The sequence below is a fragment of the Microplitis mediator genome, chromosome 9 (genome assembly GCF_029852145.1).
Source record: "Microplitis mediator isolate UGA2020A chromosome 9, iyMicMedi2.1, whole genome shotgun sequence".
Lineage (NCBI taxonomy): Eukaryota > Metazoa > Arthropoda > Insecta > Hymenoptera > Braconidae > Microplitis > Microplitis mediator.
The window spans coordinates 5,201,034-5,221,814 of record NC_079977.1 but is presented as its reverse complement, the minus strand read 5'-3'; the positions used below and the strand labels follow the sequence as shown (position 1 = coordinate 5,221,814).

The 20,781-nt window shown below is 28.4% G+C and overlaps 1 protein-coding gene across 1 annotated transcript in view; it reads right to left on the bottom strand.

Moving 5' to 3' along the window:
- Positions 1–4,755: 4,755 nt before the first annotated feature.
- Positions 4,756–20,781, bottom strand: part of LOC130675008 (protein turtle-like) — a 63,781-nt gene continuing 47,755 nt past the window's right edge. Inside the window, exon 16 of the mRNA XM_057480464.1 lies at positions 4,756–13,853. Coding sequence (XP_057336447.1) covers positions 12,644–13,853 — 1,210 coding nt within the window. The 3' untranslated portion in view covers positions 4,756–12,643. The remainder of the gene's footprint in view (positions 13,854–20,781) is intronic.

Here is a 20,781-nt window from a genome sequence, read left to right as displayed (position 1 = left end):
ATCATCGTATTTCAAAGCAAGCATTTGTTACTCTAAGTAATCTTAGCTTGTGGGGACAAAAATTTTGTCAGTGCTACAAATTCATTTTGTTATTTTAACAAATCACTTTTTTTCTTGCAACACAACAGTTTTGCTGCAGTTACAAACCATTGCTAGGCGCAACAAACGATTTGCTAGCGTTACAAAAACATTGTAATCGTAACCAATGCTTCGTTATCCGTATATTAAGGCAGAAAATTGTTACTGTAAGTTATCTTATCTTGCGGTTACAAAAAATTTTTTTCCATTATTAGTCTTAGAGGAAGTTAAATTCTCCTCGAATTAATTATGACACTGAAGTTAGCCGACATCTAATAATTTTTAGATTTTTTTAAAAATAACAAATTATAAAAAAAATATATATTAAAAAAATTGCTCTCTCTGTTCTTTTAATTTTCTACATGTGCATATTTTTAGTTTTTTTATTTGCAATTAATCTGTTGAAAAAAAAAAAATGACAATTGCTATTTGTTTGTTTACTTCAGGATCATAATCAATTTCTGAGTGTTTCCTTCGTAAAACCAACAGAAATAGAGTTATGAATGTGATAAAATTTGAACTCTTAATAGATAATAAAATCAAGTAGTTCCTGATTTGAATTTTCCATTTCCCATTCAATTGAAATGGGAAATTTTTTTTTGTTACTTTTTAATTTTATAGCTCATTAGTAATTCAATGTACGGAAATGCTTATTACACATTTTTTTTTAGAGAGAGAATTGAATGCTGTACAAATATGAAATCGACTTTTTGGCGATTATGAAACTTTGGGTTTATGACAAAATATTGTAGGATTTAGCTCTGAATTATATATAAGAGAACAAGAGGTAAAGTGAGATTATGATAAAAAAAAAATTTTTATGTCATAAATTATTTTCGGGATTTAGAAGAAATTGAGAAAAATTAGTAACCGCGGAAACTCCAAAATTGTAAAAAATAAATTTTTTTTTTTTAATAGGACAGAAATATAACGATCCTGAAGTTAACAGACAGTTACAAATTTTCGTATTTTTTTTTTCAACAAACAAATTACAAAAAAAAAAAAACTGAAAATATACACATTTAGAAAATTTAATCAACCATAGGTGCAATTTTTCAAAATATTTTTTTTTCCACCTAATCGTTTTTAAAAAAATTCAAAAACTGTCAGACGTCTGCTAACTTCAGTATCATGAAATACATAACAAAAAAAACTGTGGGGTAAAATGCGCTATTATAAAAAAGAGCCAAGAAAATTTTTTCAAAATTTTGAAATGGTCAACTTACCTCAAAAATTTTTTCTCAAACACTCAGGTTTCATTTTTCCAACATTTACCTACTAGGTCTTCATTTTGTCCCGTTCTACTTAATATCGATGTGTTGATAAGTTTGAAAAATTATTTTCTTTACTAACACACATTTTTGTAAAATATTTTTTACGAAATTAATAATTTAACATTTTAAAATAAATATTATCTAATTAATTGTACTGCTGTCATATCAAACGGCAGTAATTCAAATTACAGCGTTTTCGGGTAATAACATAAAATGACTCATTCGCGAAAGACTACATTGGTTACTCCAGTTTAGTGATCTCATTTATTATAATATATATATATATACATATATACTTACCATGGAAGTAATTTTCAAATAATTACTGCAAATAAAATTACGCGAAAAAATTAATTTCCATCTCTAATTAAAAATTTCAAAAATCTTGGCGCCAAAAATTTGTGTCGGAGGCGATAAAAAATTATAAATATATATTTTTTGTTTAATATAAATTTATATTTTTTTATCTTGCCCAATAATGTAGCACGCAGCATTTACGTGGGTGACCTCAAATTACGTCACATCCGTCCCTATAACTGTATTAGCAGACTGCCCACAGCCCACAGCCTTGTCACGCTGTTGAGATAATAGATCCATTCGCATGGATCACGGACCAGGATTGGACGTGATTTAGACACTGAAATAAACCATTTACAACACAACATTCAGCTGTATTCATTTTATTCAATAGGGGATGCTCTTTTCATTCTTCCATCTTAGAGTTCTTTGATCTCGACTTATATTATAATTTATTTATTATTTTGCTTTATATTAATTATGATCTATAGTCGGTATTTTTTTATGTTTGTTCACAATAAATAGTGATAGTAATAATTATCATTAGTATTGTTATTGGTTTTGTTTTTAAATTTTACAATAATTTAAGATGTAGATCGAGGTCGGCAGGTTTGGTTGCAACCACTTACTAAGACCTTGGATACTATGCGGTCACGCGTTTCCGAAGAAGATTGAATTATCGAATTATGTCGTCTAGCAACCGACTATTGTATTATATATTATATTATATATATATGTATTTATAGGACAAAGTGAGAAAAAAGTAATTACTTTATTAAACGATTGTATGAATCATACTTTACTGTTAAAATTTTTCTCGATTTTCAAGGATGAGTGTCATAGAAATTTAATAAAATTTATTAATTTTACAAGACTTAATTTGATGACGTGAAGTAGAATTTTTAATTGGTTGTTTAGAAATATGTTCTATCTAATTAATCAAAGTATTGAATGGGATTTTGATTCAAAAAATTTTTGACAGTACATTTTTTTTTAGAAGCCTTAATTAGTTATTGATAATTGCGAGTTTATTGGTCTTGATATGGAGTTTTTTTGTATTTAAAAATGAAGGATACAAGAGCAAAAAGAATTTTAAACCGAAGTTCAGGTTTTTATGATAAATATCAGTCTTGAAATTAATTGACTTATAGACAAAAGAAATTATTTGAATGAAATAAAATAAGATACTTCATATATGAAGCATATATTGGCAGACAGGAAGCAAATATGAGTTATATATGAAGCATCTACAAATATAAATCGAGCATATAGAGCTATAACTTATACGATGCATATGAGGATATATTCACCATATATGATTAATATATGGAGCACATATGATTTATATGTGAAGCTTGTAAGAGCATGAATCAATCATATATGGTCTACATATGCTTCATATATGGACATATATGAAACACATATGATTAATATATGGGGCATATATGATTCATATATGGAACATATGTGATTCATAAATGGAACATATATGATTCATATATGAAACATATATGATTTATATGTGAAGTATATAGGTCTAGAAGCATATAGATGCATATGCTTCATATAGGCCATATATGACATTTATAATCCATATATGGGCATATATTCTCTATATATGATAAATATATGGAGTATATGCGTTCCATATGTAAATCATATAGGAAAATAAGTCGATCATATATGGTCTCTATATCCTTCATATATGAGCATATATGAAACACATGATTAATATATGGAGCATATATGATTCACGTATGGTCTTTATATGATTCGTATATGGTCTTCATATGCTTCATATATGGAGCACATATGATTCATATATGGAACATGTATGATTCATATGTGAAGAATGTAGGGCTAGAAGCATATAGATTCATATGCTTCATATAGACCATATATGACTTATTAATGATCCATATATGGGCATATATTCTCTATATATGATAAATACATGGAGCATATACGTTTCATATGTGAATCATATAGAAGAATAAATCGAGCACAAATGGTATACATATCCTTCATACATGGGCACATATGAAACACATGATTCATATATGATTCATATGTGAAGAATAAAGGGTTAGAATCATATAGATTCATATGCTTCATATAGGCCATATATGACTTATTTATGATCCATATATGGGCATACATTATCTATATATGATAAATACATGGAGCATATGCGTTTCATAAGTGAATCATGTAGGAGAATAAATCGAGCACATATGGTCTACATATCCTTCATATATGGACATATATGAAACACATATGATTAATATATGGAGCATATATGATTCGTATGTGGATCATATAAGAGAATAAATCGAACATATATGGTCGACATATGCTTCATATCCGGACACATATAATTCATATGTAAATCATATATAACTAATTTATGAAACACAATGATTCATATATGCTTTTCATATGGTAAATTTTCACACATCTCCCATATATGACCATATATCATTCATTTATCTAAAGATGATAAACAATAAATTCTAAAAAATTATTTCTTCGTAATTTAAACAGAAGTTAATAGAGATATTTTATTTAAAAATAACAAATCGTCGTCGTCATTATAAATTTTAAAAATAAAATAAACTATTTAATACTCGAACATAGAATACTGTTCAACAAAGGGAATAGTAATGAGTAATGATAATAAATGGGTAAAACAGCTCGTGTTTCGTATGCATCAAGCTGTGCATCAAATCGTTAAAATTACACTACTCATTGTGTTGGTTAAAATGAGTTATTATAGGATTATACAGATTATTAAAGAATGTCATATGTACATTATGTTATATTATTAACTTGATAACTGCGTTAAATATAAAATTTTATTTTTAATTTTTTTTATTATTTCCTTTTTAATAATAAATTGTCTACAATTTTTCCTAGTATATGGACTACTATGGGTCATAAAAAAGCACGTGGAATATTTAATAATTTCGATTAAAATGTTAAATTAAATTGTCAATGTATGTAGAAAAGACAGGCAGTAAACACAAGATCATTTTTTTTCTTTTTTTTTTGTTTATGAGATACATAGTTTATGAAAGAATAATAAATATAATTAATTATGCAGATGATTGTGATTTAAATGACATTTTTTTAAAATCTATTAATATAAATGTAAAAATATAAAATTATACAATTATAAAATAATATTACATAATTAATTACAATAATTAAATTGTACTGAAACTTTTTTAATTAAATTATTTTAATTTATAATTAATAAAAATAATAATATCGCGCTTACGGTCGCAAGGCCAGTGGATCCGTTCCCGACAGCCATGAGATTTTTTAAATTTTATTTTTCGAGTATTAATCAGGTATTTCTTTTAATTAATCAATTAAAATTTCTACTCAAGAAAATAAGTCATACATAATTAATTTGTGTAATTAAAATTTTACAATTTATATATTTTACACGATTAATTTTTTTTTAGATAAAATTTGCACAATTTTGATAAAATAAAAAAAATTGGAATTTTAAAATATTTAAGGGTACAAATTATTAAATAATTAAATTATGTAATTGCAAATTTTCTCGAGTAATTACACGGAAAAAATATAGTAGAAAAATTACAGTTTCAAATATCAGTCCCTCGACTTCGAAACTGATGACGTTACAGTTTCCTAAGATTTTTTTCGGTCCTCAATAGCAATCAGGCTTCCAATTTCAAATTTGTGGTGGAAACTGTAAATTTGGTATCTATTGTAATAATTTTTTTACAAGAAGTAATTTGAATTATTACAGTGCAAACTATAAGAAGTTTTTCATACGAGAGCCCGATTTTTGCAGTAAAAACTGTAATTTTTCGACAACTGTTTTTCCCGCGTAAAAATTTAAAACAATAAAACTAATAAACGCGCGTATCTCTCAAGGACGACACCAAATGGCTTTCAGGTACGGAAGTAGGTGGGTCAATGCACGAAATATGAGTTTCAGCGATATAATAATTGCCAGCAAAAAAAATTTTATGTAACTCATGCCGAAGAATACGCCGCTGGCTAAAGTCAGCCTCGAAAAATTTTATATTAAAATACAGTCCTTTCTAATTGGTCGAAAGAGTGGTTTAATATATATTAAAACGCCCATTTTTATATTAAACCACTGAATTTTAGTGAAATGGGCGTAGTTTATCCCCACTCAATAATTCAAGCCAATTATCTATCACTTTTCTCTCTTATGACGTCACTTTGAATTTAGCTGCCTTATTAACATGACCAAAATCCCCAGACTGCACATGCGCATTTAATTAATCAGCACACGCATGCGTAGATCACGACAACGTCAGCTGAATTTTGTAACCTTACATATCTCTATTAATTGATGCGACATAACACCAAAGATTACTTTTTTTTATTGAGTTAAGTTTTTTTAACTGTATAGAACTAAACAAAGTATTCAATTTCCGGAAGTATGAATCTTTTTTAATAATAATTAAGTTAATTATTTTCATAACTCTGACTGCAGACGCTGACTTTAGACATTACGGCGTTTTTCTTCGTGCATTAATTACATAAACTATTGTATACATCTAGCAAAATCGAGTGTAATACCGATTCCACATGATGTATAAGACACTATTTAACTAAAAAAAAAAAAAAAAATGAATAATAATAATGATAATAATAAAAAAAAAGTAATGGATGTTAGTTAATTTTTAAAGAGAGAGATAAATATTGTTGTAACGCTGAAAAATATTTTTAAAAATCGTTTACAACTGATTCACGATTCAACCATAATATTTAAAAATTGTGCATTTTATCATTTTTATTTATTTAATTTCTTTCATTTTATATTTTTCTTATAGCGCATATATTTATGCGTCAATTAAATAAAGCGCATACGCTTGATACGGTGACCAAAAGATTTAGCGATCCACGTGTGTCCTCTTGAGATCGTTGTATCTAACTATGATATATCTACAGTTTTACTTAAACTATAATTTGTCTACATAGACAATAGCGGGACGACACGAAACCAAAATAACAGTCGTACGGAGGCAGTTGACTGTCATTTGTATCTCATCTTGTCTTTAAATCATAAATAATCTCATCTCACTTTTTATTTATTTATTTAAATATCTTTCACTCTTATTTATTTTAAATTCTCACTTTCATAATTATTTACTTTTAACATTGTCCTTTTATTTGTCATTGTCGTCCCGACAATTTGCGCTTCAATTGACGTCAAGCTCAAACTAATTTTTTATATGACTTTTTTTTTAAATTTAAATTTGAATTTAAATTTAAAATTACTTTTGCGCTTTAAAAACATTAATTGTTTAATTTATTTTCTTTAAATTACGTACTTGTTATTTTTAAATATTTTGAAAAATGGTACTCTAAATTTTTTAAATAGGAAACTGTTTAAAAAACTTTTATTTTATTTGCGAAAAATAATCCGATCGCTTTGCAATTATTTATTTTATTATAATTTTACTATTTAATTTTTATAAATTAATTATTATACAATTAAATTATTTATTTTAGGCACTAAGTGTATATGAAAAATTTTATTTACTACTTCAAAATTTTTACTGCCTTGCCTAATTTTTTAGACATAAGTATTTTAAATAAATAATTAACAAATTTTTTAGCCTTTAATTGGGGAGATCAGTTGCCTGCATTTTTTTTGCTGAATGTATGGAATGCCTCTAAAAATTTTTCGTACATTATAATTTCTGCTCAGTTGCCTACTAAAATTTATTCTACGATTCTATTGCCTACGGAAATATTAAATATATAATTTAATTGCATAAAAAAATAATTGCACTGTTCTATTCCCTACAGAAAAATAATTCATAATGTTCAATTGATTGCTATTTAATTGTGAACCCAAATCAAAGAAATACCTAATTAATGTAGACAAGCTTCTGATTTATTTGCTGAGAAAATCTTGTACTTGTTGAGGAGAAATGACCAACGTTCAAGACCGATCACTTGATAAAAAAAACGCAGCTGGTCTGAAAAATATCAGAACCTCGGTAGTCTTCACAATAGCAACTGGAAAACTTGACAGAGTTTTCTATCAGAAATTAGTGACCTGATCAGGTGATTCCCTGCGTCGACTATGAGATTCAACCCAGTGTCTTATTATAGACGTGGCGAGTTATACTTTTGTCAAGACTACCGCGGTTCTGATATTTTACAGATCAATCGTCTTTTTTTTATCAAGTGATCGGTCTTGAACGTTGGTCATTTCTCCTCAACAAGTACAAGATTTTCTCAGCAAAATCAGGAGCTTGTCTACATTAATCAGGTATTTCTTTGATTTGGGTTTACAATTAAATAGCAATCAATTGAACATCATGAATTATTTTTCTGTAGGCAATAGAACTGCAATTATTTTTTTATGCAATTAAATTATATATTTAATATTTACGTAGGCAATAGAACCGTAAAATAAATTTTAGTAGGCAACTGAGCAGTGAGAATTTCCAATGTACCAAAAAATATTCTAGGCATTCATTCAGCAAAACAATGCAAGCAATTAATGTCTTCCTTAAATTAAAAAAATTAAAAATTTAAAAAACCAAAATTTGTTTCGCAAAGTATCGAGACCACGCAGACTAGTACAAATTTAATAATTATAATATTTTTAACTATTAATTTTTTTTAAATTATTTATTTCCCAATCATCATCATCATGATTATCATCATTTATGATACAACGGCAATGACCGACCAAAGATCGATCTTCAATAATTTTATTTATTTAAAAAAAGACATTTACTCTCATAGCCATTAATCATCATCATCATCATCATCATCATCATTGCTATCGTCAATAATTATAATAATAATATTAATAGTAATAATAATAATCGCCTCGTCGTTGATTAATACGCTACAGCCTACAATTAATTATGATTTACAATTATCAAATAATTAATTCAATTATTAGAATTACTTTAGAATATTGGTACTCTTTTGTGTCATCTTCACACCTTACTAATTATTTATTAATTATTATAAATAATATAATTACATTCTCACAATAATTATTTATAATTATAATTAACCCTTCTATTAATGAGCTTACATACAGCATTTATCGACAGCTTAATTACTGTCGATTTATATTTATTTATTAATTACTTATGTACGTAAAAGTATAGTTGAATCGTGAGTAGAGCCCTTACTAACCATTTTTTATTATTAATTACAATTATTGTTATATTTATTTATTTATTAATTAATTAATCATTTATTCATGTATGCATATTTATATATATATATATATATATATATTTTTTTTTTTATATATTTATACATAAATGTGTGTTTGTACTATAAAAAAAGTAAAAGATAGATAGATAAGTCGATGACAAATTTATAAATTACGTAAATTATAATTGAAACATTTAACAATTTATTTTATTTTATTTTTTTATCTAAGGATTTTTATTGTTTATTTATTTATATTTTTTATTTTTTTTTAAATTATATATACTCGTATTTATAATATGGGATAGAACTAATTAAAATGTGCCAGAGGTTAGGTTTCTTTTTTACAGACATCAAGAATTTTCAAATCTTGGACGAATTATATTTTTATATTCGTATTTTTTTAGCATATATTTTTTCGATTGATGACAGTAGTTTTATTTTTATCAACATATATAAAATTTATCGGACTAAAAAATCAACGTACTAGTGTAAAATTTTCAAAAATTTTAAGTAGTTAACTGATATATATATACATGAAAAAAAATATTTTCTAATTCAAACTCTTCTGACACTTGAGCTATTTTTATTTTGATAAAATATTTTTATTGCGTTGATTTAAAATTTTAAAGAAATTTTTATTTATTTATTTATTTATTTTCGTGTTTTTTTTGTCATTCAAATTTGCGCGCTCCGAAAATAATGAAAATTAGAACTTCAATAATTCAAAAAAAAATTCGTTACTCGTTACCCAGAAGTTAACAAAATTTTTAAAAAATATTTTTGGCGCCAAAAATAGAATAAATTCGAATTATTTAAATGAAAGATTAAAAATTAATGTCGTAATAAAATTTTTTTTTAATTTGGTATTTTTTTTAAAAGCCACCAAAATTTTGGCGCTTCGAGAAAAATTTAAATTACAATTTTAATAATTCATAAAAGAATTTATAATTCGTCCTCTAGAATTTACGGGATTTTTTAAAAAATATTTTTCGCGCCAAAAAATTCAAAAAAATCCGAGTTATTTAAATGAAAGATAAAAAAAATTATTATCCAAATTAAATTTTTTTTTAATTTTATTTATTAATTTTCCAATTTTTCTACCGCTCACCCAAATTTTCGCGCTCCCAATTTAAATTACAATTTTAATAATTCATAACAAATTTTATAATCCTTCCAGAATTTTACAAAATTTTTCTTTTCAAATTTTGGCGCCAAAACATTTCAAAGACCCCGATTATTAATTAAAAAAAAAAATGAATACCCCAATCACAAAATGTTTTTTTAATTCCTCATTTTCGGAACGCGAACGAGTGATATTTTTAAAAGAATGTAATTAAAAAATTACAAAAATTATGAATTTTAAAATTGCAATTATAAAAAAATGAATAATAATTTTATTTGAATAAAAAAGCCAAAGCGTACGAAGCGTTTGAATAATAAAAAAAATTTTTTTTGACTTAAAATATTTAAGGATATAATTTATTTATTAACGATGCCATTAAATCAACAGGGTAATAATATAATAATTATTTAAAATACATCGTGTATTTATTCATTCTCGTTTACGTTGCTTAAGAAAAAATTATTGTGCCGATAATATGTTGGGTTGCTAGCGAAACCCTAAATAGGCAGTGCAGTACGAGAACTTTTGTTGAGTCCTTAAGCAATCTCGAGGCAAGCTTCGGCCTAATATCACGTTTCGAGTCCATTGCTCATCAAATTAATAACTTTTTCTCTTAGTTTTATTTTTATTTTATTTAGTTTTTCTTCTTTTACATACGTAATTATAATTATATAATTAAGTTAACTTCGTTAGGTGTACGCACGTATGAATTTTTACTCTTTTATTTCTTTGGCGTGTGTTTAATCCCACAGCCATTATGGATCCTTATTTGCGTTTAAATGTTAACGTTGAGCCGCCGAAAACACTTGGCACGCAATACAAAAAATTTATATATTTTTTTTATTTATTATGTTATTACTAATATATCAAAAAGACCGCTACTTAATATATCACTATCTCACAATAAATTTAAGTGCAAATCGACTTTAGATTCAAGGAAAATAATTCATTATTCGTTAATGCAGCAAACAAATTATTCAGATATTGACATTTTTTATTTTATTTTAAGAAATGTTCTGTCTAATTTTTTTTTAAATAATTAAAATTTTTAAATTAATTGAGAAATTATTATTTTTATTTCTAGTCTATGGGGTTACCAACTTAATTTTTTGAATTCCGGAGAAATCCAAAATTTAGAAATTTTTTTAAAAAAATTTGAATAATTGAAATTTTTAATTATTTTAATAAAATAAAAAAATTTCTTATTTAAATACAGTAGAGTCTCTATAACTTTTTTGTTCTGTAACTTTGACTTCCCTTTTTCCTCCGAGAACAGGGAAAGTGTTCTCCCACCCTGTCACTCAACTGTACATGCGCAAAGGTAAAGCGTGGTCCTGCGTGTAGGCGTTGCGCGTAAACTGAGTATTCTAACCCTAAATTCGTGGACGTAAATAAACATTTCAGTTAAATAAGCTTTAACATTGTGAAAATAATTTGAAAAAAAACTTATTACTTGATGAAAAATGAGTTTCACTGGAAAAATTGGTTCTCTATTTAAGAAGTTTAACAACAATAAAATTGACATATTAATTTTGGAAAAACCTAACCTTTAAAATTTAAAAACTCGTGGGTCGTTTCGACTGACTCACTTTTTTTAAGCCACACCGAGTATAAAGAAGGAACACTTCTACAATTTTAATTCCTAGAATTTTGGATTCGTCTCAGTCAAAGTTAGAAAGACTCCACTGTATTACAGTCGAACTTCATTAACTCGGATTCCATTGTCTCGAAACTTCCCCTTAATCTTGACCCCCACGAGATCATATACATTTGTATGTGTCTATTGTCTTCCCAACAAAACATTAGACTTCGGGTGTCGTCGGTTTTTATTCCCACTCTGGATGTTTTGTGTTAAATGTTCTCCCACTTTTCTTTGCGCATGCGCAGTTTATAAATGTTCGGTAGTGGGGGTGATTTCTGAGGTCCATTCTCTTACTGGGACCACAATTTATATATCCATCATTCATAGAGATGAAATGCGCATGCGTCGTTTAATTTTTAAGGGAGGGGGCATCCGTTAAATTCCAAGAAATTTCCGCTTCTCCATTAACTGTCCGAATTAATAGAGTTCGACTGTATTTAAAACTGGACAACAAAAACCTGCCCAGCTTGCCCTGGGTACTCCAAAAACCGGGACACGTCCAGAAAATCCCGGGATGGTAACCCTATAATCGGTTATGGTGGAATAGTACCGCTAGGTTACGTCGGCCATCTGACGGAGATTTGAATTCAAATTTCCGTTAGGCGGGAAACATAACCTAGCGTTACTTCACACCATAGAAATATTCTATTTAAAAATTTAAATTACGTAATTAATTTCCCAAATCAAAATTTAATATTTTTGTAAAAAAAAAAAAAATAAATAACTATTTTTGAAAGAATAATTAAAATAACAATAAAATGTCTTAAGTCAATACTTTAGGTGTGTGAAGCATTTGAATATTAGCAACCTATTGTTAAATTCTACAGTAGCGAAAATTTTATTTTTCCATTTATTTAATTTAATAATATACGTTCTGACCACTCAATATTATGATTAAACCAGAGTATTAACATTAATAATCACACCCCTCGTAAACAAAAAAAAACAAATGTAATTTAAACTTTCATATTAATCAAACAATTGTCGTTACTCAAAACAATCACTCTCATTATTGTTAATTATTTATCAGCACGCACTCTCCAACTGCGCACTTCGTTTCCGTCTCGCTTGTCTCTGTCGGAACTGATGAAACTCAGCCTTCATAGCCTGTACCCTCGCCTCTATCGAGTCCCTAGTGTACCTCGAAGGTTGATGGTGTGCAGTAGTCGTGTGAACCTGGTGAATCGGCAATTGAATATGGATATGATGAACTGGGGGTCGTTCTTCCCTAGTTGGTGTTGACGCTGAAGTAGGAGTCGGTGTGCAAGAAACCGGGTCAAATTCGTAGTGACCATCAACGCTTCCGACATCAACTGCTGGATGACCATGTGGTATTTTTACCGGTTGGTCTTGAAGTTCAAGCCATCGTCCGAGTAGTGGCGGTGGCGGGGGTCGGTAAGGAGGCGGCCGCCATTCCGCGACGGTGCTGCCACTTCGTGAGCTCTGGTTTTGCTGGGATGTATTTTTGCTACCGAAACCAGAGCTACTGGATCTACTTTCTGGTGACGTTTCTGATAGATGGAGATCTGGAGACGCTGCTAATTCTGGTGCTGACCGCGCATGTTTTGCGTGTCTTGGTGGCAATCTAGCACGTGGTCTTCCAGCTGTTTGAGGTGGCGATGATGTAGCCAGTGGATGAACGGGAATAAATCGCTGGGATTCAGCATGAATTGCTTTCAATGATGGCAACTCTTGGCTGTAACGTTGATGGAGATTACGCAGTTGTTGATGATAACCTGGTGGTGTTGGGAAGGATCGTTCTACTGATGATGGCTGACGAACGGAACTTAAGTCACTGAGGTACATAGTAGTTGTAGGACTCCATGGAACGGAAACTGGAGCGTTTGGAGAACTGGCAAAAAATCCTGGTGATATTGTGCAGATGGTTTGCATTGGCTGCATCAGAGGGTTACTGATACCGAGATATGCTGATGGAGGCATGCTGACTGATACTCCGCTACCGTCGGAACGCAGGCTCATTTGACTGGTCCCAACTAATGGTCGTCGCCATGATGACTTGAGTCGACTTGATTTTGGAAGAAATCCACCGTCGTCGCTACTGGATGCGTCGAGAATACTATTGTTTGCTGAACTTATTACTGAATCTGCTATCACGAAACGGCCGTCTGCTGCTCGGGATATTTTGCTGAGTGGCCGACAGCGATAAGTATCCGGGCTATCGGCGGTCAGGATTTCACGGAGAAGATTCAAACCTGGTACTCGGCTTTTTCTAGCTCTATAGTTAAAAAATTTTTATATTATTAATAATTATAAATTTACTTTGACGATTTAACGAGACATTTATATAATAAAATCATTATTCTGATCTATTTTTTTGGAGTTTTCATTTTAAATAATTTATTTTATTCTGAATAAATTTTTAATTTTTAGTAAAATTTTCAAAAAATAATCACGTGTACCCGGGTAAAAATATTTAGCCGAAATTACGCTAAGACCATAGAATTTTATTGGAAAAGACCGAAAACTAGGCGAAGCCTAAAGCCATAGAATTTTATTAGAAGCCCAGGCAGATCCGAATTACGGAAAATTACGGTATTTTACAGCAAATTATGGTATTTTGCGGTAAGTTACGGTATTTCGCGGTAAACTTTGGTATTTTACGGTAAAGGTATGGTTCATTCACCGTAAATTTGTGGCAATACTGCAATATTTTTCGGTAAAAGTGCGGTATTTTATCGCAAATTTATGATGACATTATGGTATCTCACCGCAAACGTGCAGATTTACTGCATAATTACGGCATCTTAACGTAATGTGAAGTATTTCACTGCGTTACAGTAAAAATGCCACAAATTGCGGTAAATTTGACGTATCTTTTACCGCAAATTACCGTAGTTGATCGTTATTTGCTGTATTCTATCACAATTTGCCGCAGATTACTGTAAAATGCGGAAAATTTCGGTAGAATACAGCCAAAAGTTGGCCGGAAACACGCCGAAATTTTGTTATTCTTACAAAGGCCGATGATTTGAATCAGCCTATTTTCGGACCTAATTATTGGCCATCCCTAGTAGATCCGAATTACAGTAATTTACGGTATTCAGCAGAATCATAGTAATTTACGGTATTTCTCCGTACTTTACCGAGGTTTACAGTAAATTACGGAATTTTACTGCAAATTGCGGCCAAATACCGCAAGCTACGGCAAGTTGTGGTAAAATATCGTAAGTTAGGATAATTCTGATGGATACCGTAAATTACGGTAAGTTGTGGTAAATTGTCGCATTTTCCCGTAAATTACCGTAATTCAGATCCGCTAGAGATATTTCGAACTTGTGTTCACTACTTGGGTCTTTTTTTGACCGAAAAAATAATTTTATTATTATTTTGGCTTGAAATTTTTTTACCCGTAATTTTTCCACCGAATTTTTCCAGAATTTTATTTCAAAACTTGTATAAAAAAAATTAATCAAATATTTAATCATGCAAGAGTTTTAAATTAAAATTCTGAAAAAAAATTAATTTAATATACAAAATAATTTAGTTAACAAAATTTTATATGACAGTTTTACAAGAATAAATTTTCTTTTAAAAATTTATAATTTTCTAACCTAAAAATTGAAAATATGATCAAGTTTTATTCATAAATGTCTCGTTATATCGTAAAATATTGACAAATACGTGCAACGACGTAATAAACACAAATGAACAATAACAGCAATTATGTAAAGTTAAAAATAATTATAAAATATATAATTTTATCAAGTGGGTAAATTTTATTATGCAGGCGGGGTTGCATGCACATGCGCATTCTTGTGCAAAATTGGCGGTGAAATGTGACGGGATTTAAAAGTGATGGCAGTGAGTGGATTTTATTTTATTTTTTTTTTTTAATCTCTCAAATGATCTTTTTTTTTTAATTCCAATTTTATCATTCAATTATTTTTTTTTTAATTTATTATTTTTTAATAATTTTTTTAAATTTCGTGGTAGCAATCGTGGACTTTTTACAAGGTGCTTATTTTGTCACCTTTTTTCCTCCTTCGGGTCCGGCGCAGCAGGGAAAGATCGGGGAGAGAGAAGTTTTTGTAACACAACGATTACATTCACAAAAAAATAATTGTGATACTAATAATAATAATATAATAACAATAATAATAATAATAGCAGTAATAACCAGAATAATAATAATAATAATATTAATAATGGCAGTAATAATAATAATGATAATAAACAGTATAATACTAAACGCTAAAATAATTATAAATTACATTATCTAGGCGGTGATATTAGGGAGCAAATAGATGTGATGTGATTTATATATTATTTTAATATTTATATATATTGTTGAAGTGTATGAGTATTTCATTGTGCTTCGCTTTATGAGGAAGGATAACATTTATTAACAATTATTATTTAAAAAAAAAAAGTAATAGATTCGTAGGTCAGTAGAGTGAAAGCAGTTTAAATTCAAAAGATATGTAACCAAAAATATTCTCATTTACATTTATATATTTATTGACACCTAAACTATTGTAGGTCTTCGATATAGATGATATTTATATGTGAAGAATAAATGTAATATATGTGAGTAGATGTGCAAAAAAAAGAGTAGAGCAATAGCTCGCCGCTTCGCGTTCGAGGTGTGCAAAATTCTGTTGAATACACGGAGAGAAAAGAACAGTAATGATTACGATTCTACGTAGTAACCAGTCATTTTTTGTAAAATGGTAAGTAATGTTCTGTAGAATAGGATCCATTAGGATTTTTTCGGTAATGATTACTATGTTACATCGAAACAAGTAATACGTAAAAATCGCTATCTAACATGGGAATCAAGGTTATCCTAGTAAAAATAAACGAGGGCTCTCTCGTTTTAAACTAGGCGCTAGCTAGCGAAATCGAGGCAGTTCTAGAGATTGTGCGCCACCTATAATTCAGAAATTGGCATATTATACACCTATGTATTGTCTACGTCAATGTATGCCTATGTTTACATAATACACTGATTAACCTCTAATTCTTTTTTGAACATTCCTACACGGAGAAAAAAATATAGTAAATTTTACTAAAAAATATGAGAATAATTACTAAATTTGGATAGTAATCTTGAAACACTTAAGATCTATATGAAAAATTCATAAACAGATTAGCATATTTTACAAGTCGTTTAGTAAATTTTATTATCCCATTTAGTAAATTTTTCTATCCCGTTTAGTAAATTTTATTATATTAGAATGGAAAAAAATTAAATTAAATTTTTAATAGTCTTCAACTTTTTATTATTATTGATTATTATTATTATTATTTCTTTCATCTGTATTGGTAACATTGTAGTCATGTCCATTTTCACAGTTCTCTCGTCAATGCAGAATGATAATAATTTCTATGCTAGCATAGCCAACATTACCATGTAGAATGGGGGGGGGGGGGGGGTATTACTCTGTCCAGTGACTCTCGACGCTAAGAAATCTTCGTTACTATGTAACATAGTAATGGTTACCATTCTACATAGGAATTACAACTATTCTTTTCTCTCCGTGTATATTTTATATGTAATATGTTTTTAGGATTTAAATTTTCGTAAATGCAACATCTATATCGTTGATGATAATATATATATGTAAAATATATATAGGGTAAAAATACCGTTTTTCGCCACTTTAGAGCCAGTTTTGGCCGCTTGAAAATTTTAGATAGAATGATTTGTAAAATACGTAAAGACATAATTAATTTTTTGAATATATTTGGAGACTTCTTTACGCATCTTCAAATTTTTTAAATTTAATACGTCACTATTTTATAACTGAATTATTTACTGAAACTTTAAAATTCATTACATCTATAAAGTTTGAACCGTTACTTGAAAAGCGTAAAAAAATATAATTTGCAAAAAAAAAAAAATTTTAAAGTTTACCAAATTTATATACGTACATAAAGTACGGTATTGATATAAGGCAATTTTATTAGCAATGAAAAAAATTCAATTTCCTACAAAATGATTCAGGGCATGACGAGTTTACCCGAGTTGTATAATTCTATCGATAATTTTATTCAAACTCGAGTAAAAAATTTGAAAAACTTCGAAGTAAGTTTTGACAATAACTCAATTGCGCAAGATCTCATGAAATCTAATATAAATAAATAACTTTTCAAAAGTTATTTACGTCACAAAAAAAATTATTTTTTTGGGGAAAAAAAAATTTTTGCACCAAGAAATTTTTTTTGTTCGCATAAATTTATAAATCATAATTCAAGCACTGGATTGTCATCAAATAAATTATGAAAATATTTTTGGTTTACTTTAAAATATCACAAATAATATATATATACATATACATATATATATTTTTTTCGTGCATACAAAAAAGTTTATAAATAGCATAGAAAGCTTGTAAAATAAAATTAAAGAATTTATAAAGTTAAATAACGAATATTTTTTTTTTTCTTTTAAATAAAACCGGAGCAATGCTGCTATTGCTGAATATTAATAAAATAAATATTGATTATCGAATTCTAATGAAGGACGCGATAGACTTTGAGTGGTATCGTGCAAACAAAAACGATAATACAAAAAAATGAAAAAAAAAAAAAAAAAAAAAAAAAAAAAAAAAATAACAATATAGAATAAGAAAGAGCGACAATGAGAATCCGGATAGCGGCAGCAGCTGTGCACAGGAGAAACCGGGTACCTACTTTTATTTAGTGCGGTGTATGAGTGTATTTCATTTTTTATTGATCGTCTAAAATTGAGAAACTGAAACGAATAAAAATGAAGAATAGACAAATTAAGAGTTATAATTGTCAATTTATAAGACTCATATATATAGATATTTATATATTTTATGATATGTCGTCGCACATGTGTCAAATCAACTAGTTTTATTGTATTGTTGTTTGAAAATAATGCATGGGTAAAATGTTATTTTTGAATATATCAGAAAAGATGGTGGTAAAAATAAGAGTTTTTTTTATTGTTCGGATTGCAAAGTCTCTTATCACGTATGAAAAAGTAGTAAATCGTAAACTGCGTATCGAACCCTCATATTAAAGGTCACGGGGTCCAATGATCCCCGAAAATTAAAAACTGGAATTTCTATATTTGAATATCGGAATTTTAAACTCGAAATATCTTAACAGCTATTGAGTTTTTGGAAAAATTATAAAAAACCTTTTTTGTAGAGAATTTGAAGAGATACACAAAAGGTCTCATGTAATTTTTGCAAAAACTCAATATTTACGGAGATATTTACAAAAAACCAATTAGACTATTCTTTTGACTTTCAAATTTTAGCGGGAAAATTTCAAAGTTTATTTAGTAAAATATAATTTCTGAAAAATGAAAATTTTAATTTTATTGTAGGTCAAAGTAAATTTTTTCTTCAATAATTTACCACAAAATTTAGTGCCTTGAAACTTGGTAAATATATCAAACTCACAAAAATATGACAATGACGAAAAAAAAAATTTTTGTAGCAAATTTTGTAGAGGGTTCATTGTGCCCCGGTCTGCCCTATTTTGAATTGAAAATAATATTTATTAATTACGTATAAAATTGAATTATTAAACCTGACATTTAAAATAAAATATTTGATAGTTAATTTAAAAACTTTTCTATTAGTAAATGACCCGCGTAAAGTTCAAAAGCTTTTACCAAAACTATAACTTTTAAATTAGCCCTGGCTAATTAGTTTTACTTGTTTACCTGTTAATCTGTAATCTGTAACAATTTTTCAATGAAAATATTCCGACTACCCAACTGTAAATCCAATAATCTCGTTACCATAATTACCGTTCATTAACCATCGATTAATTACATCAAACAGCTTAACTACACGGTGTACACCCTCTTTTACCACCATATTCGCTGTTATAACATCCAGACGTAGCATAAATATTTATGTTTCAATGCATATTATATTAATAATATATATTAATTTCTATTGGTAGCAACAACTAGTTTTTGCACAAGTTTGACACATACTTTTTAAAAAAAATTTATAAAAAAAGGGAAATGTGGTCGAAATTAACGTATGTAAATAATATCGCGTTCCAGGTGCCATGAGGGCGTATTTTAATGAAAGATATGAGGATGTAAAAAATTTTTTTTGTAGTAATTGATGTACTTTTAACTTAAAAATGAAAAAAAATTCAAATTTTGAAATTTTTTTATGCGCCCTTATGGCTCTCGGTACCTAATTCGGGAACCGTAAGGGCGTAAAAAATGTATTTTTCTGTAATCGATGTACTTTTCATTTAGAAGTTTAAAAATTAAAAAATATGATTTTTTTTTTGTACGCCCTTATGGCCGGAAATGGTATCAGAAACCATAAGGGCGTATAAATTTTTTACAAATTTTGATAGGTTTGAATAAAAAATACATTGATTACGACAAAAAAAAAATTTCGCGTCCTTATGGCTCTCAAAGTAGGTCTCGGAAACCATAAGGACGTAAATTTTTTTTTTAGTCGATATCCTTTTCATTTAAAAGTTGAAAAATAAAAATATGCAAATTTTGAATTTTTTTCTATACGCCCTTATGGTTAAAAATGGTACCGGGAACCATAAGGGCATATAAATTTTTAAAAAATTTTGATAGGTTTAAATAAATAATACATGGATTACAACAAAAATACAAAATTTCGCGCCCTTATGGTTCTCGAAGTAGGTCTCGGAAACCATAAGGGCGTAAATTTTCTTTTGTAATCAATGTATTCTGACTTTAAAAGTTTAAAAATGAAAAATACGAATTTTGAATTTTTTATGCGCCCTTATGGTTAGAATTTGCAACGAGAACCCTAAGGGCGCATAAATTTTCTGAAAATTTAGATAGGCTTAAATAAATAATACATTGATTACAACAAAAAATTTTAAGCCCTTTAGTTTTCTGAAGTAGGTCCCGGAAACCATAAGGGCGCAAAATTTTTTTTTGTAATCGATGTATTTTCAAAAGTAAAAAAACACAAATCAAAATTTTTTATGCGCCCTTATGGATAAAAATCACAAGGGCGTGTAATTTTTTCTGTTGATAAATTTAAATAACACATCGATTATTAAACAAACAAAATTTGCGCCCTTATGGCTGTTACTCATCCCCAGAACCATAAGGGCCTAAAAAAATTCCAAAATTCATATTTATTTATATGTGTACTCAAAGGGCGTTCAATAAAATTTTCATACGCCCTTATTGGCACCTGTAACTT